The sequence below is a fragment of the Neolamprologus multifasciatus genome, chromosome 7 (assembly GCF_963576455.1).
Source record: "Neolamprologus multifasciatus chromosome 7, fNeoMul1.2, whole genome shotgun sequence".
NCBI classification, from domain to species: domain Eukaryota; kingdom Metazoa; phylum Chordata; class Actinopteri; order Cichliformes; family Cichlidae; genus Neolamprologus; species Neolamprologus multifasciatus.
Window position 1 is genome coordinate 24,253,212 of NC_140445.1, and position 27,831 is coordinate 24,281,042.

A 27,831-nucleotide genomic window follows, 5' to 3' on the forward strand; every position below is an offset into this window, starting at 1 on the left:
ATTGGCTCGCTTGTGATCGGCAGTGGGAACGGTCTGCCATGAATAATTTCAAAAGGTGTGAGCTTCTGAGAGCCTTGCGTCAGTCTCATCCACATTTTTACTAGGCCTACACACTCGGGCCATGGCCTTCCTGTTTCTTCCATGCATTTTCTTAATCTTTGTTTTATTGTACCGTTAGTTCTTTCCACTAGTCCGGCACTTTGTGGATGGTATGCACAGTGATGTTTGATGCTAAATCCTAAGGCTTCAGAGACCTTGCTAATTATGTCATTTACAAAATGTGTTCCATTGTCACTCCGTATCAGGCTAGGGATGCCATATGTGGGTATGAAATGATTGCATAAGCATTTTGCTACTGAAATTGCATCTGCTCTTTTTACTGGATAGATTTCTGGCCATTTTGAAAATACATCTATAATTACTAGAGCATATTTCGAATTTTGGCATTGATCCAGTTCGATAAAATCCATGTGGATTGTATGGAATGGGTGAGGTGGTGTGGGAAAATGACCTCTTTTAGGTCTGAGATTTCCCTGTGCATTGTGTTTTTGGCAAATCATGCATGTTCTGATAAATTCTTTTGCTGAATTTTCGAAATTTTGAGTGTAGAAGTGTTTAGAGAGAATATCTATCATCCCTGCTGTTGACACGTGCGTCGAGCCATGTGTCACTAATGCTGCTGTCTTGTGTAGAGATTTTGGCAATATTGGTTTGCCATTACAGGTCATTAAGTCATTTTTCAGTTGTGCGCCACATTTTAACCACTTCTTTTGTTCTGCAGTGGGTGCGGCTTTCTGTTCATCTTTCAGTACATCAAGTGGTATTAACTCTGTGGTTTCAGACATTAAGGTTTCTATTGGCTGATATGCTGCCTTTTTTGCAGCTATGTCTGCAAGGTTGTTGCCTTTAGTAATTTCAGAGTCATCTTTTTGGTGTGCAGCACATTTGCATAATGCCAGCTTCTTTGGCAGAGTTATAACTTCTAGTAGTTGTTTTAAAAGATTTCCGTGTTGCACAGGGTTACCGGTAGAAGTAACCATACCTCTGTTTTGCCAGATTTTTGCAAAATGATGTACTGCTGCAAAAACATATTGGCTGTCTGTGTATATGTTTATTTTTTGTCCCTCATGTAGTTGACATGCTCTGATGACAGCAATTAGTTCGGCACTTTGAGCAGAGTGTGAGGAAGTTAGTGGTTTAGCTTCTAAAACCTTGTCAGCTGTGGTTACTGCATAGCCCACACAGTTTCTCCCCAAACTATTTTTGGATGCTGAGCCATCTACAAAAATGTTAGTGAAGGTTAGTTGCGGTGTGCTATGAATGTCAGCTCGTGGTTTCGTTTCCTCATCTAATTTTTGCATGCAACAGTGTTTTTCTCCGTCTGCTGAAGTGGGGAGAAGTGTGCTTGGGTTTAGTTGTCCACACTTCTCAATTGTAATGTGTGACTGTGATAGCAGAATGCCTACATATGAGAGCTGTCTTGCATGTGTAAGATAAGACAAGTTTGCTTGCAGTAAGATGGAGGTTACAGCATGGGGAACTTTGATAATTAATTTATGACCGAGAACAATGTCGGCGGACTTTTTTACTGCCTCTGCTGCGGCTGCACATGACTGTATGCACGTAGGCAAGCCTGAAGCAACTGAGTCTAATTTACACGAGTAAAAGGCGAGTGGTCGTTGTTTTTCCCCAAATGCTTGTGTTAGAACGGCCTTCATATAGCCTGCACCTCCGTCTACATGCAAATAAAATAATTTGTCATAGTCTGGCAAGGCTAAGACTGTGCGTGTTTGTAGGGCAAGTTTCAAATCATTAAATGCTTTTTCTGCTTCTGGTGTCCATTCTATTTTATCTTTCAGTGCTAGATTTTTTCCATAAATTAAGTTTTGCAAAGGTTGAGCTAACAGAGCATATTCAGGTATCCAGCATCTGCAAAAGTTGCAGAGACCTAAATAACTCATCATCTGTTGCTTTGTGAGCGGTTTTGGAGCATTCTGTACTGCTAGTTTCCTGCTGTCTAACAGTGTTCTTCCCTCCCTTGTGAGCTTGTGGCCAAGGTATGTGACCTCTGAGCTCCACAGTTGTAATTTGTGCTGTGAGACTTTGTGGCCTTGTTCAGCTAAATGTTGTAATACTGTTATTGTGTTCGCTTTGCAGTCTGCCTGTGTGTTTCCCGTGATCAGTATGTCATCTACGTACAGGAGAAACTGTCCTGGGGCAGGGAGAGTGCAAAGCGACATAGATTTCCTTAAAGCTTCTGCATACAGGGTGGGGCTGTTCTGGAAACCCTGAGGTAACCTTGTATATGTATACTTCTGATTATCAAAGGTGAAACCGAACAGAGCCTGTGAGTCAGAATGTAGCGGTACAGAGAAGAATGCATTTGATAGGTCTATAACCGAAAACCATTGCTCTTTTGGTGTTACTTGATTTAGGATTGTGTGTGGATTTGCTACCACAGGTGGGATTTGTTCTGTTACGTCATTTATTGCTCTGAGGTCATGTACTAGGCGATACTTTCCTGTGTTTGCTTTTTTCACTGGAAAGATCGGAGTGTTACAGGTCACTTTGGTTGTTTTTACTAAAATGCCTGCTTTCTCCATATCTGCAATTACTGGCCTGATGCCTGCCTTTGCTTCTGCTGTTAAGGGATATTGTGGTTTGACTGGCCTGTAGGTTGTGGTGGTTTTTACTACAACGGGATCTGCTCCTTTAATTAATCCTACATCTGTAGGTCCTACGGACCACAGTGTTGTGGGCAGTTGTTGTAGTTCTGGGTGTAATTCTAATGAGAGTTCATGTCAGTTCTCACTATCTTCCTGCACGTATACATTAGTGCTGTCAATCATGTGGGTGGCTGGGTGGGTAGTGAGTACCCACCCTAATGTGTATCTCATGCATCCTGTTCTGCGACCTTGAAGCCATCCCTCATGTGTTTCTTCAGTTTTTTCATATCTGTCCCTTTCAACTTGAGCGAGAACGCGGCCTAAATCTTTCCACTCAGTGCTGTCATTGTGTGCTACTGATACATGTGGTTTAGGCATCCTGTTCACTCGTTGCACTATTTCTGGCTGAAGTACAGAGCAGACTGCATTACCACTTTGAGTGACATATAGGTGCTGCAATGTAAGCATTTGTGGGCCCAGTTTATGCACCTGTAAGTCATACATGGGGTCATGACCTGGGCTTTGTTTGAACCTCAGTGTGTTGTGATACTCTGTGTAGCCCTGCCGTGTTGAGTGGGTTGGCAGATATTGATTTGCTATGTGTTGCAAAGGTTCTAGTGAGGGCAGGTCTAATGTCCAGTAGTAGTGGGGCTCTCCCTGTCCTTCACACACATTAATCTGACAGTCAGTGAGGTTTTGCTCTTCATTCAACATTAGCTTAGCATACATGCCTTCTGGCCCTGGCAATACACCTATTTGCAGTTTTTCTAAGGAGTCTCTCCCTAGAAGGTTAACTGGGCAGGATGGGTCATATATACATTGATTTTTGCAGCTGCGTCCACTGTCTGTATGTACTAACAGTAGGCTCTCTGTTAAAGACTTAATGCTGGTGTGCCCTGATGCTGATTTTACTATCATGGTGTTACTGGAGTATTTCAGATTCGGTGGTTTTTGATTTAACACAGTTTTACATGCGCCTGTGTCACATAGCATAGTCATAGGTTCGTTGTTTACATGAATAATTACTGTGGGTTTATGTTCAGAGCCTAAAAGTAATTGTTGTATGTTATAGATTTCAGTTTCATCCTCAATGTTTTGTTCAGCTTCAGTATTTTGCTCTAGTCACATACTTTCTCTGTCACTATGATTCTCTTTTTTGTTTCTGCAGTCTCGTGCAAAATGTCCTTCTTTTCCACAATTATAACAACGGTTGTCTCTGTCATTTCTGTGCTTCCTGTTACCTTTGTAACCTCTGCTTTTCTGTCCCTTTCCTCTGTGTTGTCCTTGACCCTGTCCTCTGTATTTACCAGAAAATGCTATGACACCTGTGTCGGGATTTACAGTGAAAACACCTCCTTTTTCCTTCTTTTTCAGCACTCTAGTTGCATGCTCTGCATATTGTAGGGCGTCTGCTAGATTTCCTGTGTTTATTGTCACCCAGTGCTTTTCGACATGGGCTCTGACTGCGGGACGGAGACCATTTAGAAATGCATTTTTTAACTGCTGTTGGTAAGGTCTTTCAGGGCGGTCTTCATAATCTAGGCCTGAATGTTGTCGGAAAACCGGGCGTAGCCGATCGAGGAAGTCTGATGGTGTTTCGGCTTCCTTTTGTTTTACTTCTCCTATTTTGGAATAATCTGCTCTGGGGGCTAAACGAACCCTAATTCGGTCATATAAGTCTGTCAAAGTGTTCATTAAATCTAGGGAATCTGGGCCAAGAGGTCTTCCTTGGTCATCTGCACCTGTAAAACCGTCTTTCACTGTCCCCATTCTCAATCCTAGCAGGTCTTGCACTACTTGAAGCATTTCATGACCGTTTAGGCCCCATTGAGTTCTAATTAGTTCCACTGCGTCTCTCCACTGTTGAAAGCCTTCATTTAAAGATGGAACATCTTTTTCGACATTTTGTCTGTCAGCTTGGGTCCATGGTCTAAAAGCATACACAAATGGGTTTATATCTCTTTCTGCGTTCTCACCACCTATCAACTGTCCATATCTGGGATTAGGCGCAGCTATCATTGGAAAAATTCCAGAGGGTCCTGGAGGATCTACAATACCTCCCATGTCCCTGCCTGACGGGTCTTTCCCTATGTCTTCCTGTGGGTTTGTTGTCATACAGTTTAATGCACTTCGGGCTTGGGCATAAGGATTAAGATTAGGTTGACTAATGAAGGGATTTTTTGATTGTGGCTCTGGTGCTGACGGTGCTGGTACATAAAGTGGCGGCTGTAGGCTTTGTAATGTTGTTTCCTTTTTCTTTTTTCTTTTTTCACTACGTCTGTCTTCCTCCTCTTTCCATGCTTTGAAATATTTTAACTCTTGAGTACGTTTTATTTTCTTTTTAGGACTTTTTGCATTGTTTAATTCTGCTTGGAGGGTCTCCTTTAAAGTTATCACTGCAGAGGGATTACATTTTCCCTCCCACGCAGGGCATTTAAACTTTTTTGGATTCCTCCATCTGTTTGCACTAATTTGTCCGGCGCCTGGACATTTTTTCTCTAACCACTGCTCGTCAGCAGTGAGTTTTGTTGATTTATTACCCATTTTCACTAATTTGTTTTAAATGTTTTATGTTTAGGTACCTTGAAAATTACAGCTTTTTAACTTTTACACACACAAACAGCCGTGGTGCTTTCTCTGGCACGAGGGATGAGAGAGGTTATTAACACAGCCTTCTACTTTCAAGCTACCCTTGAAAGCGGTGTTAATTTTATGTGATGAAGCACAACCTTTTTCTCGTCCCACCAGTACGTGAGCACCAGTCGGCAAACAATACGGTGGAATAGTTCAGCCTCCCTATTGTGCTGTAAAATGTAACTTATTCCACCAACAAAACAATAAAATAGAAATATTTCGCGCGTTTAAAGGTTTTTATTATGACGCTTTTCCCTCTAAAATAGCTACCAACCCTCTTTCAGGCGAGCATTTACATTTAGAGTTTCCTATAATAGCTACCAGTCCTCTCTTAGAACGAGCGTTTACTTGTAGGAGCAGCGTCAACTCTTATTCGAATTTTTCGCAAGATGTGGGTGAGTGTTAAATATTCACCTGATTTATTTCGTGGTTGTTTAGGTCTGCTCCATCAACCCCCAACGTCGTGGACCACTTTATAAGAACGCTGGCCAGAAATCGAATTATAGCGTCTCTGGTCTTTATCCTCTGCCTGGAGAGGAGCTGTCGACAGACTTCAGCGCGGGCTTCTCACGACGTCAGGACTTGATGAAGGTTTCCTAGTGGAGCATGAAAAAGAAAAAAAATCAATGTCCAATCCGGCTCGAAGGACCATTAAAAATGATAAGAGACAATATTATCAAGTAATCAGGTATAATGAAATAACACTCAGACACTTGTAACAGTTCAACGTGCACGGGTGGGAGCTCAAGTGAGGCCCACACCCTGCAGCAATTCTCTGCCTTTATTTATACACAGCATGAAACATACAAGAAAGGAAGTAACATTCCCTAGCCAAACAGGCAGGTGTGAGATCTCGGAACTTATGTTCAAAAAAGGTTATGTTCTTACAAGGTCATTTCTTACTCTTTGGGTGGCGGTTTCCTGTGAGATAATGTGAGAGCAAAACAAGTCTTTTTAAGGCAAAGTGTAGACAGTTGTGCAAGTGGTTAAGTAAAAACAGAAATATGAACACTCTTAGCTTTAGTATATCAGCAATAATGATTAATAAAATGTCTTAATAATAAAAATCTTCTAACAGTTAGACAGTCAATAAATTGAATGCTTCCTTGTAAAAACAACCAGCAGTAGGCTGTATGCAATTGTTTTGTTTTTTCTTCCCTTAATCCCTAACAGATCCAAAAGAGACAGTCCAGTGGTAGCATGGATGATCGCCCTCTTATGTGGGTGAGGGAATATGTTGAATCACTTCACCAAAACTCCAGAGCCACACTTCTGTTTGGGAAGAACAATGTCCTGGTCCAGCCGGTATGGATTTTCCTGTCCTTTTCAAAACAACCATACAAAACTAGTTCTCATTTTAAGAGAGAGAAAATATTAAGAGAAGCTTGCTTACTCTGTGGGAAACGTGATGCCTCCTGTTAATTTGTTTATATGTAACTGATCTGAATACTACAGCACTAACACATGTGGGGATTTGTTCATTTTGTTTTGTGTGTACAGAGAGATGACATGGAGGCCATTCCAGGCTACCTTTCTCTACATCAAACTGCAGACCTCATGACCCTGAAGTGGACACCAAATCAACTGATGAATGGCAATGTTGGGGAGCTGGACTCTGAAAAAAGGTCAGAAAAAAAAAGAGCCCAATCTACTGAGACTTAAATATTGTGTTTACAAAGTTTATTCACTGACCAATATCCATTTGTGTTTCTCTCAGTGTTTACTGGGATTATGCTATGACAATTCGTTTGGAGGAGATTGTGTATCTCCACTGTCATCAGCGAGGTAACTCACCTATTAAAGTACTGGATGCAATGCAAAGTTGTGCCATTTAAAAATTAAATTTAGCCTGTTTCCCCTTCAAAGTTGTCACCTTATGCAGCATTGCAGTGCAGCCCCTTGTTTTGGATTCTTCCCTGGAAACCATATTTGTTCTTTTCCAATGTGTCAAAATATAATTTGAATTTAATTTAGGGGGAAAGCACAAAGTTGCAGGGAATTCAGTGAGAAACCCAGTTAGAAGGGCATGTAGTAGGTGACATTTGCGTTGCAAAAAAAACTTTGCGCAAGATGCGCTATGGTATGCTGGCAGGCTGAATGTTGTCCTTCAGATTGTACGATAAAACTGTAATGACAGTGTGATCCTCAGGGAGGAGATTGTTATGGTTCACAACCCTGTGAATGTCTAAAAAAATACCAAGCATGCTCGCGGTCACACTTCTGACCTAATGTACCACTGATGGGGCTTAAACACTGTGGGCTCTTCAAGCAAAAGCTGCTGGTTTGTATTTGGAGACTCATATCTCCTCTTCAGTGATCAGTGATACATAAATGGCTGATGAGTTTGTCACAGAAGCGGATTTTGTTTTTGTTTTGCTTACATTTGAGGCCCAGAGTAAAATAGGAGATGCATAAATGCACACAATCAGAACAAGACCATGTCCTGTCATATCACCTCAATAGAGCAGTAGAGCTCTACTTATAGTTGAATAGGAGGCAGAGCCTTCAGCTTTCAGGATGCTCTTCTGTGGAACCAACTCCCAGTTTGGATTCAAGAGACAGACACCCTCTCTAATTTTTAGATTAGGTTTAAACCTAATGCTTTTTGATAAAGCATGTAGTGAGGGCTGGATCAGGTGACTCTAAATCCTCCCTTAGTTGCACTCCAATGAGTCTGGGCTGCTGTGAATTCCCATGATGCACTCATTTTATTTGACTCAGTATGTGTTTATACACCATTCTGAGTTTAATCATTAGTTATTATTCACCTCTGGCTCTCTTTCACAGTGTTTTTTGTCCTGTCTTTCTCCCATCACCCCCACAGCAGATGGCTTTCCCCTCCCTGAGTCTGGTTCTGCCTGAGCTTTCTTCCTGTTGAAAGGGAGTTGTTCCTTCCCACTGTTGCTCAAAGGGGGTTGGCTGATTGTTAGGGCTTTCTCTGTCATATTGTATGGTCTCTACCGTACAATAATGTGCCTTGAGGTGACTGCTGTAGTGATTTGTTGCTATATAAATAAAATGGAATACAATTCAAAGACTTGGAGTGCTCTAAAAAAACCCCAGCTGTGCTAGCACTGGTCCAGAGGCGAACTGAGTGAAAATCGGCAAAAATTAAAATCAGATATAGTTTTTAATTTCCCAAATAAAGTCACATGAGTTTCACGAGTTATTTATTTTTTTCTCCCACATGTGGGTACCTCCAGTGAACAGTGGAGGCACAGTCGTTTTGGTGAGCCAGGATGGGATCCAGAGGCCTCCTCTACACTTTCCTAAAGGAGGCCATTTGCTCCAGTTTCTCACATGCTTAGAGACTGGCCTGCTACCTCATGGGCAGCTAGACCCGCCACTCTGGAATCAGAGAGGGAAGGTAAACAGGACACCTCTGCTCAAATAATTTTTCAACATTTCATGCTACAATATTTACTTTACCAATATTTATGATATATTTTCTTCATATACTATTTCCATTTGTAGGGAAAGGTTTTCCCCAAACTGCGAAAGAGAAGTCCACATGGTTCATGTGATTCTGTATCAGATAAGGAAGACGATGAAGCAACCGATTATGTGTTTCGGATCCTCTTTCCTGGCAATCAGATGGAGTTCAGTTAGTGCCTTTAATCTTTCTATTCTGCCTCCCTGAGATAATGCAATACAGAATCATCAAAGATTATATCTATAACTGTTCTAATTACTTTATATGTCATTTGACTTCAAACAGTTCACTTTAGATGAATCCCAGGCATATATTCAGTGTTCGTCTTTGTAATTAAGTCCTTTCTAATGTGAAACTGATACAGCCATAATATTTTTCCTCCTTGTTTAGTGTCCATGTCTCCATTTCACATTAAAGTCCCATTGACAATAAGGAGTCTTTGCATGGACATAAAGGAATTTGTCTGCCACATCTGCAACTCCATCCTCTCTCTTGGTTTGTTTTTTTTTCCCACCATGTATTATCAGTTCTTATCATTTTCAGAAATTCATTTTAATATCCAAATCAGTTAGGGCTGCTCCTGGTTTTGCTTGCTTAATTGATTGTGATAATAGTAACAGTAGTAGTAAGGGACACTTTGCTGTGCAGTGGCCCCAGAGCTGATGGATCAGGGTGTTAATATGTGGCAACCAGCCCCCAGGAAATCCTCCTGCTCCTCCTGCTCACAGAATGGCTCATCTGATGGCTCTCTGCCTAATGGCTGTAACCAAGAAAGGTAAGTATTTCCAATGGTCAGGCTGAAATCACCGTTCTGATTATTCCACCTGACAAAGTTTGAAATATTCTCACTTTACCAGGGCTCCCTTAAAGCTCCTTTGCGACACCATGAAATACCAGATAATCTCCCGTGCGTTCTATGGCTGTGAGTATAATCACATCTTCTTTGTGTTTGCAATTTAGGAATCGCTCTGGTTGGGTTGTTCAGCAGATCAATAATTCATTACAGTGGTTGAAAATGAGAAGCCTTATCTCTCCCCTCTAGGGCTTGCATACTGTCGTCATCTGTCCACAGTCCGCACCCACCTCTCCGCATTGGTCAACACCACGATTGTTGACCCCGGCGTACCCTGTGATGCTCGAGGAGGCCTCTCTGTGGAGGTCTGGGGCAACTTCCTCAAAGACAGCTCTGTAAGATTTATACATAAACACCAAGCCATCACACAACGCCTAGTTGTCATTCATTCCTGTGTGAAATGCCTCCTTTCATTAGTGAGCGATTTCAGTCTGACACAAAAGTAAAAATACTTCCCCTTTCAGGCCTATGAGGAAAAGGAGATACACAGACTGGTGTATTTTGGTGGGGTGGCCCCTTCACTCCGTAAAGAAGTCTGGCCCTTCCTGTTAGGACATTATAAGTTCAGCATGAGTGAGAAATGCCGGCGGGAGGTATTACTTATGTGCTTTCAAAGTATAAAGATATATTCTCATGCCCCGATCTATTCTTTGCCAGTTATTTACACATGCTTGTTGCTTCAGATTGATGAGCAAATGCGGTGCATGTACGAGCAGACTATGAAGGAGTGGCAGGGTTGCGAGGCCATTGTCCGTCAGAGGGAGAGAGAGAAACATGCCGAGGCACTCGCCCGATGCTCATCCGGAGCCAGCGTGGAAAGGGGACCCGTGCAGCGGGACTCCACCATCAGTACAGATGCAAGTTTGAACAAACAAAAAAATCCACATTATGTAACACCTACCACCTACTATTTCAAGAGTTGTGAGAAAATAACTTGGCTAACAGTTCTGCTGTTTTTGTCTGTGATACTCTGTCTCACTCCAGTCTTCTCTAAGTAGCAACTCAGATCAACAAAATACTCACTCACAGAGCGACTCCAGCAGCAGCGCACAGGTAGTCCCTCTCTCATCATCTCCATAGCAATGATTTCTGATACGACACCATACCGGGTTTCATTTTTTTCCCAAGCATTAGCCCACTTACTACAACTTATATATGGTTTGCCGTTGTATTCTTGCTTTCCAAAGCATACCTTGTGAATCGCTGAAAGTAATGGTAGCGAAGCTGTTTTTGAGCAGGATTGCCATTTGGTTAAAGGTATTTTGAGGATAAATTGAAGTAAAAGGAATTAAGTTTTTCAAAAGATAATAAGCTAATGGCTCTATATTAAAGGCAGGGATGTCTGTATCAAGTTTCATGGCAGTCCATCAGACGGTTGCTAAAACAATGTCACAGTAACAAGAAAAAACTGGGGGGATAAGTCATTAGGTTTCATCATGTAGGCCAGGGGTGTCCAAACTTTTTTCACTGAGGGCCACATACATAAAAATATAGGAGGGGCTGGGCCACTTACTAGAAATTAGGTATATAACCTTAACTTTAGTGTATTAAACTTAGAAAAATCACTTACAAGTGGTCGAATATATTATATTGTTGAATATAATTAAAGACAAAACTGCCTTCATCACAGCTTTCCATAAATGGATCTTTATTGATTTATTCAGAAAAAGCTTTGGTAGCTCATTCTCAGAACAGCAGCCTCAGATTTCTTCTTAGACAGAAGATTTACAGCACAGAGAAAAAACAATAAAGGGGAAAATGGGACGGGTACATTTCAAGCTTGTTATTTAAGTTATTAGGCTTAGCAACACACCTATTAACGTTCGTTTGAAACCGTTATCAACATTAACAGACTGAACTGGACTTAATAACAGGAGTGCATATAATTTTAGTAAATTATTCTGGTGAGTATCAGCTGGGCTGGGTATGTAAATCGGGACATCCAGCCGCGGTGCTGATCGCCACTCGTGCCAAAAATCCGGACAAATGTCACTTGATCAAGGAGCAAATCTGCATCAGATGAAATCAGCTGACTTTGCGTGTACGTGGGCAGTGCACAGCGGTGTGTACTCTGTGTGTTAACAAGAAAAGCGCATATAAGAAAGTGGTGTGCAAAAGCAGGGTAGTGACAGAATTGATGCGCATTATTGATATTTGAAGCATGTGTACCTGCACATTAACACACGGGTACTGTGGAATATATTTTTTACTCACCTAAAGTGCTCGTCCACTCCCCGCAAAAAAATAGCAGCTGTGCGGTGTCTGTGGCATCAGTGCTCTCATCGCATGCGATGGAGTAAAGATCAAAAGCACAGCTTTATCAGACAGTTGCAGTTTAATGTTGGCTGACAAGTCTTCAGCAACTGGATTTCTGGACATGCTGACGTTGTTGACGGGCGCATTATTTCGGTGACTTTAACGAGGCCGTGTTTTATGAGGTCTCCATCTGAAAAAGGCTTGCCATGTCTTGCGATGAGTTGGGCGACCTCATAGCTGGCTATTGTAGCCTTTTCCTGGACCTTTTGAGCACGAAAAAATTACTGTTGCTGACCCCGCAGGAGAGCTACCGTTTGCTTTAATTTCTGCTCTCGCTCAGCACCAGTGTAGGATGCATAGGCCTGATGTTTGGTTTCATAATGACGTCGTACATTATACTCTTTCATAACTGCCATAATTTCAGTGCAGATCAAACAGACACACTTCCCCTTGAATTCTTTGAAGAAATATTCACTCTCCCACCATGTCTGAAATTTTCTGCATTCACTTTCTACCTTTCGCTTCTTTGGTTCTGCCATGTTTAGTAACTAACTTGGGCTAAATTTCTTCTGTGATTGTCCTTTTTGGTGGAGCAACTGCCTCGATCGACAGTAGCTCCCCCTGGTGTTAAAACTAAGAAGTGCAATACACTCAAGCAAAAGTTGAAGTGCGGGCCATATTCGATTCTATTTATAAAATTACTTGCGGGCCAATTAAAAATGGATCGCGGGCCGCAGTTGGCCCGCGGGCCGGAGTTTGGACACCCCTGATGTAGGCGATAGTGTTAGTAAGATATTTCAGTCAGGGATAAAATAGTTAACCATCTGGCAGACTGACTTAGTGGCACTGTGCTATGTGGAGAAAAAAGCTTGCTCTTTTATCATCAGTGTTTTTATCATGAGTGTCCTTCATTTCATTTAAAGGAGGCAGGAATTCAAGTTTATAATGCAACATAAAAAAAAGATTATTGTGATTGCTGTACGTATGTAAGGATGCTCAAAGGATTAGAAATCTCTTCATGTCGTTGTGGTGTAATAAAACATTGTTAGCAATAACGTCAAGTGTTTGTAATTTGCATACTACTTTATAAAAAGCCTTTATTGATAGTTTAGAAATCACTTACCACTCGTTTAAAGGATAAAGACTAGTCAAAGGGATTTCCTACAGCCTGAGAGCCCATAATTTGTTACCATTAGTGGTTTATAATGGATCTATAATGCATTAGAGATTTATTGACCATTAATGAAGCTTTCAGTTCATGCTTTTTAAAGTGTGCCTTATCATAGAGTGGGATTTTTATTTACAGTTTATAAACTAACACATGGGAAACCACTGTTGTGCTCTTAAAAACACTCAATCTCAATAGTACTCTCTTACAATTTATCACATGTTCACTACTTTGGCTTCCAGGTATTTGAATCGGTTGACACAGTGGATCAGGCTGAGAGTGAGTCCAGAGCTGAAGAAGAAGCACAGCACAGAGGTGCAGGCAAGGCCATCGGAAATGGAACCACAGACAAGCCACAACTTCCCTCCTCCGACACGGCCTCCAACGATCTGTCAAGCCAACGTCCAGATTCAGACAACCGTCATCCTGTAACTGAGTCTGCTGTTTCTCAGCAAACAGCAGAAAACTTAGAGGTCTGCAGTGAGGAACCTACAGCTGAGTCACAGCCTGTAAAGATTCAGCTGACAACATGTGAATCAGGAGGGGAGGATGTAAAGGACCCTGCAGCGGAGAGTGAGGCTGATGCACAAAAGAGGGAGACGGTTTTAGAAAGCATAGTGGTTCAGGAGACAAAGAAGAAATCTGAAGCTGAGCAAAAAGCTGAAGTAGAGGAAAAAGATCAAACGAAGCACGGGCTGCCAGGAGCTTCAAAAGCCACTGACACAGATATTAATTTGAAAGAGAATACTAATGTTCTAAAGCTGGAAACAGAGATTCATAATGAATATTTCCAAGCACCTCCGCTTGGGCAGACTTTAAGTCTTCAGCCACACAAGAGCAAAAGTCTGGAAGTGGAGTCATCTTGTCCGCCTGCAGCAGAAAAAGATGCAAATCTGCTAAACGAAAAAAAGCCAGAGATTTCTAAGAAAAATGAAATCCCATTAAAAGTGATCAAGGCCTCAAACACAGACGCAGAAACAAAGGATGTCGAAGCAGCCGTCTGCGACTTTGTTGAAACCAAAAAAGCTACAGAGATTTCATTCGAGAAACCTGGTTCAAATTCTCCAGTCAGACAAGTGCTGAATGCTCTTCAATCAGCATCGCTTTCGTTGTCGTCTCAGTCCCGGCAGTCTCCAGACACAGCCGATTCGGATGACTCTCCTTCTGCGCTGGAAATGGAGGACATTCCTGCAGGGATAACATACGTGACCTCAGAGGACATCAAAACCAGGCCTTTGGCAGGGCTTGCTGCGCCCCCTGTCTCCCTGGCACAAAGAGAGAAAATGGCATCTGATGATCTTGCCCTAGATCACCATCTGGACACAGCTTGTAATACCAGTCCTGAGGGCACAGATCTGGGCCTTTCAGAAGAGGAGCCCGAGATAGACAATGTGCTCACTGAACCAGAATCTGCAGAGGTGGGAGGAGTCACCAAATATGATGAGTCCTCAGAGGAGCAAACCTATTCTGTAAGTGTTACGCACGGCAAACAGAACTTCAAAGGAAGTCTTTTAATCGTTATAATACAGTAACTGACTTCAGCATTGTTATTATTCCTGCAGCAAGAAACAATGGATATGTACTTGATCAATTTGCATCGTATTGACAAAGATGTCAGACGTTGTGACAGAACGTATTGGTACTTCACCACTGAGAATCTGGAGAAGCTGCGTAACATAATGTGCAGGTAAATGGATAATCTATATCCAATAATCTGTATATGAGGTTTATTTTAATGCACAAGGTTGAAACGCAAAAATAAAAATCTATTTCTATTTGCAGTTACGTCTGGCAGCATCTGGATATCGGTTATGTGCAGGGCATGTGTGATCTGCTCGCTCCTCTGTTAGTTATCCTGGATGATGGTTGGTAAAACCTTTTAAGTACAATGTGTTTTTTTTTTTACGGATATGGGTTTTGCAGAGCTTCACATAATTTACTAGAGGAACAACTCGTAAATGTGTTTGGGGCTTTCCAGAGATCATGGCGTTCAGCTGCTTCACTGAACTGATGAAGAGAATGAACCAGAATTTTCCTCACGGGGGTGCCATGGACTCTCACTTTGCCAATATGCGCTCACTTATCCAGGTAAGTGGACATTTTTCCACACATACAATCATATAAACATTTTATAAACAGTGTAATTTTGCTGAATGGTTAAGCCTACTAAGATTGTTACAGCTTGCTGCTGATACTTAAATGTAGGCACACAAGAAGAGGTTTTCCTCACTGTCAGAGAGTAGAATAATTCTGTATACATCCTACATACATAAGGTTATAACATCTACATCGGTCCACCTACGTCTACAAGCAGGCCAACAGATTTTATACAGTACACAATCACTGTTGATTTTTCAAACCAATTGGCTAAATCTGATCACAGAGTGTGGCCGTGTACTGCTACTTCTATCAGCAGTCACATTATTAGTAAACACAAGTAAAGACTTTTTGCATAAGTGTAACCAGCGGTTTGCACCTTGATTTCAAGCCTCTGTATTTACATTCAGTGTCTTTTGATTGCAAAGTGTTTTTGTCTCATGCTTTCAGTCATATGTTTTTGTTTAACTTCAAATACATTCCTGTAAGATGAATAGGTTAAATTAAAAGTTGTATCATTGTCCATATACTCATCGACACTGTGTGATTTAATTTAATTATGTTATAGTTTTGGAACCTTGGATCACAGCATTTGCAGATATGAAAAAGACTTGTTTGATTTCTAACCTATTGTACCTGTTATGAGCTATGGTGAAAATACCAATATGCTTAAAACACATTTTCCATATTAATGAATTTACCGAATATGTTTATTTCATACAGTATAGTAAAATAGAAATTAATACACATGATATATGGGTTGTAATAGTGTCTTATTATGCAGTAAATGTTTGTGTTCCCTTGTCTGTAGTGAATATAAGTTGTATTTATTTCTTTACTTATTATATTGTTGTGCAGTGTATTTAATGTAACTTCTGCTGCCCCTTGGATAGGTCTCTCTTGAAAAATGAGACTTTAACCTGGATAAAAACAGGATGATAATTATAACTACTTTTATATATTTCAGTATTGTTTCCCAGCACTGCACCACTTAGTTAGACTACCCACAATATAAGTGATTTCTCTGTTCCCCTTTATTACCCAGTTATTTCTTTGTTCCTTATTGCCATATTTTCTTCCAGCAGCAGGGATCCAGTAGTGTAGTATGGGCTGAATTATAACAACAAATGCATGCATACAGGTGTAGGATAATGATAATATTATATTGTTCTTACATATCACAGATCCTGGACTCTGAGCTGTTTGAACTGATGCAACAGAATGGAGACTATACCCACTTCTACTTCTGTTATCGCTGGTTTCTTCTTGACTTCAAGAGAGGTGATGCGAAACGCAGGCCTCATATTGTTTGCTTGAATCAACCGTGACTTTCTCGTGACAGCGAATATAATCTGATTTGTCGGTCTTTTGCGAACAGAAATGGTCTACGATGATGTGTTCTCTGTGTGGGAAACCATCTGGGCAGCCAAGCACACCTCCTCTGAGCACTTTGTGCTCTTCATTGCTCTGGCACTTGTGGAGATGTATCGAGACATCATCCTGGAAAATAACATGGACTTTACTGACATCATCAAGTTCTTTAATGGTAAGAAATAAAGTGAAAAGCGAGTGAAGCAATGCTAAAGGAAAAACAATCAAGTTTACCAGTATTCACTTGTAATCACTGTTAAATTAAAATAACTAAGCAGCTAGTTACAGCGCAGAGATTTCTATAAAAATATGTTTTTTATTTTGTGACTTTTATTATGAAATATCAGTATTTACTGAATATCAAAGGAATGCTAAATCTTTAAATATTATCAGTGTTCCTAATTGTATCTGTAAATTTTTTCTAAATATATTTTTTCTTCTCAGAAATGGCCGAGAGACACAACGTCCCCCAGGTCTTGATGATGGCCCGAGACTTGGTCCACAAAGTGCAGACGCTCATAGAAAACAAGTGATGCAGGATGCTGCTGGTTAACACCCACAATTCTTTTGTGCTAATCTGTCTCTGAGATAACAACCGAACCATGTTATTGTCGTATATTCCACAGAAAAGGAAATGATGTAAATGAAAAGCGCCGACAAGATAACCGATCATTAAAGCTGCTTGTTATTCAAAGGTAGTTGTAAAACAACTTCTCACCACTTGCTCCTCTCAAGTCCTGTTTTTGGGAGATGCAGTTATTGCCAGTAAAGTTATTCTTAAAAGTGTTTTTGGTCACTTAGTGAATGTACCCTTGTTGAAACTGCTTCAGGATGTTGTTTATTTTGCCTTAAAATTTGCTATTTTTTCAGGGATATAGCAACCAAATTCTTCACTGCATTGATATTCTCCCTAATGCGTTCGGTTAAGTTATGCATCTTGTATACACTTAAATATATTTTCAGTATTGTCATTTACTTAGCTGAAATTGTAGCTGCCATGGTTAAACATTTTGTGATACACTTGAATAGTTTTTTTTCAGTGATGTACCTGGCGTCACGGGATGATTTGCAAACGTTGCAGGGTTCTACCGGCTGGCTTATCTGATGTTAAATAGGTGTTTGCCTCTGATGCACACAAGATTGCAGGATATGCAGACCTGGATTCTGTGTAGCACCTCGTAATTGCACATAGTTTCCATATACTGTATCACAATTTCCTCTTTCAGCTGGTCACGCTCTCATAGTCTCCTCTCCTGTCTCCCACCTCCTCTATGCATTAGTTAAGATGATTTAACTGTTGTCTCTTATCCCAGTTAGTATTCCTCCTGCATGCTGTCATTGAAAACCTTCTTCTTCCCTTAAACTACACAGTGCTGCTCAGGCTGAACATGTCAGCTATCGTTTTCATAAAATCAAAGGATAAAGACTGGTTAAAGGGATTTCCCACAGTCAGAGGTTTCTTCCTGTTAAAAGGGAGTTTTTCCCTCTCACTGTCTTTCTTTAATTTACAATGTAAAGTACCTTGAGGCAACTGCTGTTGTGATTTGGTGCTATTTGAATTGAATTGAAAGCAGCACAGCTTTACCAGATTTAGCTTCCATGCGATATAGAGAGTCGTGGTCGTAATTTTTCTGCTGGTGGTTATTTCAAAGAGGTAGTTAGCTGGTGGCAGTTTGTGCTTCCTTCACACGCTGCACTTCCCTTTTTCACTTTCAGAGTTAAACTCTGTCTCGCCCTGATGAACTTGGTTGTCATGGCTCTAAAGCGCGCCAAATTGTTTCTGTATGCCAAAAAACCCCAAAGGCAGCGAATAGTTTAACATTTCCCGGGCATTTCTCTTCATTATTATCACTATTTCACTGCTGCTCAGAATGTCAGAGCTCTAACTTCAGCTTGAGGAAAGTGCGATCTTGATGATAAGCTTTTTACTTTTAAATGAATGGTAGCTGGTCAGTGGTATGTAGCCATGTAGATAATGATGATTTTGTCAGTTCATTTTTTTGCTGCAGTCATAGTGGATTTCATTTGTTTAGCCTTAAGACGAGAAATGATTTAAGAGCTCGGGAGTATACGTGTAAAGGTGAATATCTTAAAATCTCGGCAGATAAACACAAGATACTCTATATAGCTCGATACCGAGAGAGGCAAGTTAGAAAATATGGTTTATTGGTGCCACTTACAGTTACAAAATAGCCAAAACACACACGTCTGTTTCACTGTGGCTTAAATTCCAGTGTTTTGATATCACTGCTAATGTGTCTACATATGATCTTGCCTGAGTATTGCTGTTTGTGTATTGCTGTTTGTTGTCAGAAGATTTACAGTATACAATGTGTTAAGAAGAAACTGACTTACTGTACAAAAAAAACAACCCCTAAGCTAGTACTTATTTATTAAATGCAATACAATGTCTGTATATGGGCCTGGTCTGATTATAATGAAACAAAAGCTAAAAGTATGCCAATGGAAATAAATATATTTTTATTTTTTCTGTCTTCTAAAATGGTCACTGAGTATACTTAATTTATTGTGTATTAAAAATCTTATATTTTGCATTTAAGGTGCCCTGCGTGTTCTTTCTGGTTAAAAGAGCTTTGATCTTCAGATTATCTTGTGTAAAATTGTTTGTAATAATAACCACTTTAGATCATATTTTTGATCCTGATTCTTTGTTCTGGTGCCTTATTTGCATGTTTGAAATAGGGTCAGTTTGTTTCAAGTCTGCCTAAAAACAACACCCAGATGCTTACAGGTAGTGGGCATACCTTCAGGGGTCTAGTGGAGTACACAACTCAAAATCAGCCATCAGCAAAAGGGGGCCGACATAACATTATGACAGCAGTCATAATGTTATGCCTGATCAGTGCATCTATTGATTGTAGATCTTGACAATGCCACACCTGCCTTGCCATGAATTTTCTTGACTTATTTAAATTTTGTTTTTCTCATCTAGGGAAATAATTCTGTCATCATGTACTTCTGTTGGCTTCTGTAGTCTTCTTGCTGAGCTACTCAGCACATTCCTTCTTTATAAGAGTGTACCGGATGGTTTGGCCAGTCCTAATGCTTTTGCTATCTCTCTGATAAATTTGTTTGTTTGAGTTAAAACTCAGATAATTGGATGTTACCGTAGTTTGCTCACCTCAATGGACCCAGCACTGACGTCCTGGATGGAGGAAGGTAATAAAGCTCTTTAGGTAAAGTCAGATCAGCTGCTCAACTACCCAACTTAAAACTGTCACGTAATCCTTGGAGGAGAAAAGTTGGTACTGGGATTTTGTTTTTATATGTATGTTAAGCTGCATTAGAGGTCTAGCTTGCTCCATTAAACCAAACTATTTCAATATCGGCATTGATTTAGTCATTGGAAGCACAGGTCTAATAAAGTAACCTCAGGAATAATCATATTATTGCATACGTTTTCTTTATTTAAAGGTTATCACCCTAACTAACTAATCGACTAAGCAAATAGACTACTGGCATAGATGTGACTGGGAATAAAACTGCAAGAAAAAAGGAATAGTTGTCCTCTGTGTCTTTTTCATGTTATGCAGTTCATTATTCTAGTTTGGGCAGAAGCTGAATAGACCATTTTGCAACTTTGAACTGTTGATTTCTTGGAATCTACTCCATATTTTTTTTCTATATAAATTATTACTCCAGATTAAAGAAAGGAAATGTCTTCACTTTAAGTACAGAAAAAAATAAATGGAAAAGAAACTGTCACAGTAAAAGTTTGCATTTTATTGGTAAAGAAAAAAAACCCCAAAAACGATAGAGATGCATACAAATTATAATCTACATTTAGACCACCTCGGTCGGCGGCCTACACGTACAAAGAAAAAACCGAAAACAAACCCAAAGGACAATTAAGTCTCACAGTCAACGTGTTACACTAAAAGGGTTCACTAATTTTACTATACTGATTAGTTTTATGGGTTCTTGGTTTGGCCAAACAGAAAACGCACCCTTTCATACTTAAAGCTACCAAGATGTGACACATGAAAAATAAAATTATGTCAATTCAAGAAGCAGGACTGCAGAAATGTGTACTTTGTTTTAAATGTTTGACATCACACTCCCGAATTTCTTTATAAAAGAAACCTCCAATATGTTACATAATGGTCAAATGGTTATCTCACAAAAAATTAACACATAATTCTGTTTCCGGATAACGTATGGGTGTTTAACAAACAAAAAAAACTCCCCCAAAAAAACAAGACTGTGGGGAGGAGCAGGTTGTTCAGGGGTTCCTGACCATGGAATGTTTTTAATCAAGAAATAAAAACGGTGTGTGCTATGAGGAGGCCTGAGGTTTTTAAAAAACAAAACAAAAACAAAAAAATCAAATGTAGAATTACAAAAACAAACCAAAAAAAAAAAATCATCCAATTCCTCTAAATGATGCGACTTTCTACCGATAATGACGAGGTGGTGGGCTGTGGTGTGGCGGAAGGTGTCTTCTCGGAGGTGGGCTATGCCGTGACATAGCATGGCGTGGGGGCGACTGGTAGCGCGCAGGGGGAGATCTTCTGTTATAGTAAGGAGAATAGCGACCTCTGGATCTGGAACGGGATCGTGATCGATCCCAGTTGGGAGTACCTCTTTCCTCATACACACGGATATAAGCCGTCTCCCCCTAACAAGAAATAACGAAAGAATTACACGACATCAGCTGCAGTTTATCATCGGAGGAACGATTAAATCTCACCATCACTAACACTAACCTGATGTGAACGGAACTCTGTCCCATCCAATCTACGCAGTGCATACTCCATGTCCTCTCTACGGAGAAATTCCACTACACCCTCTCCGTCACGCTGCACATCTGCAAAACAGACATCTCCTGCTTCCCGCATGTGATCCTTCAGATCCTGCCAGCTTCCAGATGGTGGCAGTCCTGGAACAGGAAAAGACTAAATGATGGTGTGGACAAAATATACTTCCCTGCTTAAATTTACCTGACACTTTAAACCTAAAATCTTAGCAGGAAAGGGTTTCATTATTTCTCCAAAGTGCAACTCTTTCTTTAATTCATTAATTGTATAAAGTCTGACCTTTACACCTCTTGAAACCTAAAGAAGATGGAGAAGTGGAAGACTTTGCATTTCCCCTGCCTTTAAATTGCTACAAATGCCAGGAATGACACAACCTGGTTAACGTTAAAACACTATAAAGCTAAGACCTGGATTTGTGGTCTGTCTAAGGTGCTACCTATTCAGCACCAAGTGTTAATTTACACTGTCTTTAATCATTAACACTTTCCATGCACAGCAGTTACTTATTAATGCCAAACCCACAGCTGAAAATACTGAGATGGTCAGTCATCCCTATAACCAGTAGGAAAAAACGAATTGACTTTTTCAAGTCTCCTGACTGATAAGTTCACCCACTTCTCCACCCAGTGTTTTAGGTGAACTACAGAAACATTTTACAAAGCACATAACAATTAATGATACACAATGACAAAATGACACCTACCAGTCACTATAGCCGGTGTTTGGGGTTACTCAGCCAACATGACCGGTTTCACTTTACTGTTTTGATTTTCATGACCTCATCCACTTAGTCCCTTTGACTTCCAATCCGCCATGAGAGAGAGAAACATATCTGCCTATGACTCATGACGTCCTCAACTAGTCCCCTTGTCCTCCAGTCCGCCATGAGAAAGAGAGAATGATCTGCCTACGACTCATGACGTCCAGCTACCAGTCCCCTTGTTCTCCAGTCCGGCATGCGAATGGGAGAAAGTTATCTGCCTAAGACTCCTATGTCCACTTTCCTACCAGTCCCCTTGATTTCCAGGCCGTACCGAATGAGAGAGAAATATTAATTGGCTACGACTCATGGCGTCCACCTACCAGACACTATGACCCGGAATTCAGATCTTCGAGTTGGGGGTCCAAACCTTCCTCTAGGTGCTCCTCCACCACCTCCCATTGGGCCAGGTTTAGAACGGGGATACTCCACACGCAGCTTGGAGTCCCCATATCCATATCCATTCCTTCCATAGACCGCATCATCTGCATCCCTAAGAGAAGAGAGCAAAGAACTCCTTACCAAAGTACGCCTAGCGGACAAAGGTTGGATATCTTGTCTCCATCCATTCCCTGCCGGCAGTCACTGGAGACGATATACCACAAAATTTATGGTGTCCAACAAGGAGGAGTGTGATTCGAGTTGCCAAAAACCATCCGCAAAACTCACCGTGGGTCTTCAAATCGGACGAAGGCAAAAGGGATAGTGCCTCTATTGTTCTTCAATTCTATTTCACGAATTTTTCCATATTTGTAGAAGAGATCCTCAATGTCTCTCTCCTGGACATCCATGGGAAGATTCCCCACATAGATCCGGCCATCAGACATGTTGGCTGAGTAGGCGACACTGCTGACACAAAAGAAGGGGGGCACCTGCAGACTTTTAGAGATCACTTCTTGCTTTCACAAATAGCTGTGGAAGTGGTCCTTAATCCTATTCCTAGTCCCAATCCAAAACTTAGTCCATCCGCAGACAATTCCTTAATTTACACAAGAATAAAGCTTTAAAGAAGGGATGAAGCCGTGATAGTAGTAAATGATGGGCTCAAGGAAAAAAAATGGCACAGGACTTCGGATCCAAGCCTGAAAACTTTAAAACACAGTGTAATGAATGTCCAACCATTTCAGTGATTACAGATCTGTTCTCTTTAAACTGAGATTATAAGCATACTGTGAGAAAAAATGTAAAAAGGTAAAAAGGTACTAAAAATTACCTGTGTGTAAATGGTAAATGAACTGATGCTTACATGTTTTTCTACTCTGCTTTTTGCTGCAAAAACAATCTTTTCTATGCCTTTAACCTTTTTGTTTTAACAAAAACAGACTCACAGTCCAGTAGATACACTGGGGGCAACCTAGGGTTTGGTTACTTGTCCAAGGACATATCAACATGCTGACTGGAGGAGACACGGATCAAACCACCAACCTTCCAACTGGTGAATGACCTGCTATAACTCCTATGTGACAGCTGTTCCATTAATTACAACTGGTGAATTCCTTTTTATGTGGATTAAGCTAGCATGCAATTCTGTGTGTACTAAAAAAATGTATTTTGCAAAACCTTTTAAAAAACGTCTTTATATTTTCCCTTGGAAAATAGGAAATATGTGCCAACCTAAATGGAAATTTAAAAACCGTATACAAGGCAAAAATGTCTGTAGAATTCTAATGACCTTGAAAGTCAATATTTGATATGACCAACTTTATTCTTGAACACAGCCTGAACTCTCTGAGGGATGTTTTCTTGTATTTTCTTAAAGTAGTCTTCAGGAATAGTTCTCTAGGCTTCTTGAAGGACATTCAAAGCTCTTCTTTGGATGTTGGCTGCTATTTATTCCATTCTCTGTGAAGATGATCCCATACTTCTTCAATAATGTTGAAGTCCGGGCTCTGGAGAGGCCACTGTGTTTTTCTGTCCAGGTATGTTTTTACTGCATTGGCAGTGTGTTTGTTATCAGTGTCATGCTCAAAAATGAAGCCACTGCCAATCAGCTGTTTTCTGATTTTACGTTATTTTCTGTGTTCATCATTTCACAAATTTTTCAAAGAACTCCAGCCAACACCACTGGCTGAAATACAGCTGCAAACCATGACAGAGCCTCTACTATGTTTTACAGATGGCTACAGACACTTACTGTTGATGTACTGTGACCTCCTCCTTTCAACCAAAAACTTCAAATTTGGATTCCTCGCTCCAGAAGACCTGTTGCTACTGATTTTTAATCCAGTTCTTGTGTAATTTGACATACCTCAACCTCTTTCTCTTTTCCCCTGTATAAGAATGGCTTCTTAACAGCCATCCTTCCACTGAGACCATTTCTGTTGAACCTTCAGTGAACAGTACATGGATCACCTGAAGGTCCAGATGTATCTTTCAGGTCTGACACAGTTCTTTGATGGATGGATTTCTTCAAGACATGACCTTCAGATCCTGTAGATATATATATATTTTGGTGGGGGTGGGGGTAAGAGTTGCTACTTCTTTGGGCCTCCAGTTTCCTCTCTTTTTTCAAATGGACACACTGAACACCATGCACAAATTTCAACTAAGAGCTCTTTGGTAATCACTTTGTTGGTGCCTAGATACTATTTCATGTCTGTCAAACTGTGTTATTGTTGGCGTTTTTCATGAATTCAACAAAAGAAATGGGAACACATGACATGCTGAAGTAATACAGTGTCAAAAATACAATTTCAAACTGGTTCTTTGTTAAGTGTATTGTTATCCATAGACATAACACTATTAAAAGAAAAACACTGACTTTCAGAAAACCTGGAGGACTATTTCTCAAGACCACTTTAAAAATTACAAGGAAGTCTAGCTCAAAGCAAAATATAAAGAAATGATGGGCAGCGCAACACTTTCTTATATTTCTACTTGTAAAAAAGGGAGCCAATAATATGAAAATTGTTTGACGCTTAGTTGGGAGGGCAGACCTCCAAAGCAGCACAACAATATGAAAAACACATAAGAAAACTGGTCCAGCTAAATGCAGCTCAGCGACTACAACCATGCTATGAAGATACGTGATAAAGACACACATAGAGCACTCACTAGTTGCACTCCATATGACATGCAAAATAAATGGTGGATGAAACTAGTTAAAAAGCTCACTTTCTATTTTATTAGGTTACAACACTCCACAGGGTCCTGAAGAGCTACAACGTTAAGTTCATTTAGTTATTGTTAAACCAAAGAATTAAGCAGTTATGCTATATTTTCACTTCAACTTTCTCAGGAAAGCATCACTCCACCGGCTTTTGGTCTTACGTTTGACATATACTGTGTAACAACTAGTCTATTGCAGTGCTGCTGCTGGCACCTTGTGGCAATAGACACGCAGTTTGAATCATGTAGTCCGCGATCTATGACGGCAGCTCACTGGAAAAAGGCTAAAATTTCAGATTATTGCTTTTGCACCAATAAGTGCTGTATTTTTGCCCACACTATCACAAAGATTATTATTACAAAATTACTTTGAAATATCGCAATATTATCATGAGACTGTCGCCGTCCAATGTGCATTATTCCAGACTGACACTACTATTACATTTTTCTGTAAACTCAAAGACATTTAGGCTGGTGATCATTTTAAAAGCTGCCGCATAAAATTTATATACAAACCCAGCATATTGAAACAAAATGTAATATTCATAAAAACGGTGTTTTGGTGGCTGTCATACAGCTGCTAACAGGTGTTTTCCGTACCCTATGCGTTTACCTGGACTTGAAGGCGTTTCCGGGGCCTTGAAAACCCCGTTTAATCGAGCAGTTGCTGAACCTACCAAACCTGTTTACCGTCCCATAGCTGAACAACTGCGATCTGACCTCAATTTACCCTAAAATTCAAGAGCTCCTGGTTAGCATTACCGCTTAGACACTACAGTCCAGATTCGTTCCAGCCATTCAAATTTGGCTTTGCCCTAAAATATCACAGTGGCTACTGCTAAAGTAGTCATAGCTATTGTTAGCAACAGGCGGCTGTAAACGAGGGGTTGCTTACATTAAAAGCAGTTCAGGTATTTTCCTTTCTTTCTTTTGTTTTTTTTTTTAAAGTCTTGTAACACGGCCTCTTCAGTCGACCCATTCAACTTGACCTTTATATCTAGAAACTAACCCCTAGCTTATAATTTGCACACCAGCAATTGCGAAACCAGCGCAGTCCCTTTGTTGGTAACGTAAGGTCGATCAGCGAGTCAGGCTAAAAAGACTCTGGGTCGGCTACAATTTGCTAATATTTATCGCTTTCAGAGAGCGCATAGTAAATGCATGTGGTAAAAAAAATACTTAAAATAATAAATGTGTTTGATTACCTTTTAGAGCAGGTAAATGTGCCTGTTTGTAGAATTAATGCAACCAGTTAGCACACTCTGCTGCTTCCGCGTAAGTTAGCACATTTACGGGAGACGGCTGCGTTCTTCTTCTACAGCTTTTCATTTCCGGTAGACAGTAGCCACTGTTACATCATTGCTGCCCCCTGCTGCTGGGAGAAGTTGTGGTGACGATCAGTGAGCAGCAGCCGAGCGTTACAATGATGTTTGCTTTGAGAGGGTTGTTGGAGCAGTAGAGAGAAGATTAGAAGAACACGTGCGCGGTGTCTTTGTGGACCTAGAGGAAATATATGATAGAGTGCCAAGACAGGAGTTGTGGTAGTACACAGGAAGTCAAGAGTGGCAGAAAAAAAATATGTGAATATGCACTTGACTTAGCCTGAAGAAAACGTGCCACTTAAGAAAAAACAAAAGACAAAACAAAAACTACTGCAGTACAGTCTCCAAACTACTTTACACCAGCAATATGTGGTTTCTTCATATTTTTTTCCCCTTGGCTGAATTAGTTTATTCGCCATCTGGAAAAAAGTTTTCAGTTTATTATCTTGACATTTTAACTTAATAACTCAAAATTGGGTTTAGGGTTTATAGTTGGTCTGAGACTTACTAAAAAAAAACAAACAAACAAACAAGAAAAGGAAAATAAAAAAATTTTTTTTGCCCCTAACCCTAATTTTGAGTTATAAAGTCAAGTTTTGAGATAAACAAAAAAAAACAAAAAAAAAACAAATAAGCTTCTATACGAAACCGAGAGGGAGTAAAATTGAGAACACTGACTGCTTTGTTTTGTAACACAAACTAGTTCTCATTTCTATCCTCTGAATTAAAAGTTCATTATTAATTTAATTTTAATAGAGAGAGAGAGAGAATATCAACTTAAAATCTAGAAAAATTTTCACATTACATAAAAGCTATATACTGATTTGCACATCATAGAGTGAAATAAGTATTTGATCTTCAAGAAAACACGAGTACCTGGTGGTGTTGCTAAGCAAGGAGATAAAGCGTTTCTTATAGCTGGTCACCACATCTGCACACATCTCAGGAGGGATTTTGGTTGACTTCTCTACAGAAACATTTAGGTTTATTGGCAGGTGTTTGGCAACTTGAAGCTTCAGCATCCTCCACAGATTTTCTACAGGATTTAGGCTGGCTAGCCCCTCGATGACCTTACTGTTCTTCTACTTTAAGCATGTCTCCATTGCCTTGGAAGTATGTTTTGAATCATTGTCATGCTGACTGAGAGAAGGAGATTTTTTTTTTCATGTAAGATTTTATGGTACATGCCCGCCCCTCCAGTGGCCCCCGTATGCAGCAAAGTCATCCTGTAATCCTTAGCAGAAAAACAGTATGTTTCCACCTCCATCCTTGACTGTGGGGATGTTTTTCTTTGGGTCATACTTAGCATTTCTTTTCCTCCAAACACGGTGGGCTGAGTTAAGTTTGGTTTCATCTGACCGCAGCACTTTCTCCCAAGCCTTCTC

The 27,831-nt window shown here is 40.3% G+C and overlaps 2 protein-coding genes across 8 annotated transcripts in view; one reads left to right on the plus strand and one right to left on the minus strand.

The window, feature by feature from the left end:
- Nucleotides 1-20,906, plus strand: part of sgsm1b (small G protein signaling modulator 1b) — a 28,338-nt gene extending 7,432 nt beyond the window's left edge. For all 3 annotated transcript variants that reach the window (XM_085166740.1, XM_085166741.1, XM_085166739.1), the window contains 18 exons: nucleotides 6,474-6,605; nucleotides 6,801-6,925; nucleotides 7,018-7,085; nucleotides 8,504-8,667; nucleotides 8,775-8,904; nucleotides 9,382-9,508; nucleotides 9,591-9,655; nucleotides 9,776-9,921; nucleotides 10,051-10,179; nucleotides 10,270-10,443; nucleotides 10,571-10,639; nucleotides 13,253-14,479; nucleotides 14,573-14,697; nucleotides 14,793-14,875; nucleotides 14,989-15,098; nucleotides 16,292-16,388; nucleotides 16,486-16,653; nucleotides 16,923-20,906. In XM_085166740.1, the coding sequence (XP_085022866.1) occupies nucleotides 6,474-6,605; nucleotides 6,801-6,925; nucleotides 7,018-7,085; nucleotides 8,504-8,667; nucleotides 8,775-8,904; nucleotides 9,382-9,508; nucleotides 9,591-9,655; nucleotides 9,776-9,921; nucleotides 10,051-10,179; nucleotides 10,270-10,443; nucleotides 10,571-10,639; nucleotides 13,253-14,479; nucleotides 14,573-14,697; nucleotides 14,793-14,875; nucleotides 14,989-15,098; nucleotides 16,292-16,388; nucleotides 16,486-16,653; nucleotides 16,923-17,011 (3,228 nt within the window). In that variant the 3' untranslated portion in view covers nucleotides 17,012-20,906. The remainder of the gene's footprint in view (nucleotides 1-6,473; nucleotides 6,606-6,800; nucleotides 6,926-7,017; nucleotides 7,086-8,503; nucleotides 8,668-8,774; nucleotides 8,905-9,381; nucleotides 9,509-9,590; nucleotides 9,656-9,775; nucleotides 9,922-10,050; nucleotides 10,180-10,269; nucleotides 10,444-10,570; nucleotides 10,640-13,252; nucleotides 14,480-14,572; nucleotides 14,698-14,792; nucleotides 14,876-14,988; nucleotides 15,099-16,291; nucleotides 16,389-16,485; nucleotides 16,654-16,922) is intronic.
- srsf9 (serine and arginine rich splicing factor 9) lies at nucleotides 20,202-26,636 on the minus strand. 5 transcript variants are annotated; one of them, XM_085166747.1, is made up of 5 exons: nucleotides 26,330-26,636; nucleotides 22,686-22,865; nucleotides 22,340-22,509; nucleotides 21,206-21,378; nucleotides 20,202-21,117 (listed from the first exon to the last, which is right to left on the minus strand). In XM_085166747.1, exons 2-5 carry the CDS (start codon nucleotides 22,841-22,843, stop codon nucleotides 20,893-20,895), a joined length of 726 nt encoding a protein of 241 aa, XP_085022873.1. In that variant the 5' UTR covers nucleotides 22,844-22,865; nucleotides 26,330-26,636; the 3' UTR covers nucleotides 20,202-20,892. The 5 variants fall into 5 exon arrangements, with proteins under 5 accessions (XP_085022873.1, XP_085022872.1, XP_085022870.1 ...); XM_085166746.1 differs by having other exon boundaries at nucleotides 22,686-22,888; nucleotides 26,330-26,635; XM_085166744.1 differs by having other exon boundaries at nucleotides 22,686-23,105; nucleotides 26,330-26,635.
- Between the last annotated feature and the right edge of the window lie 1,195 nt (nucleotides 26,637-27,831).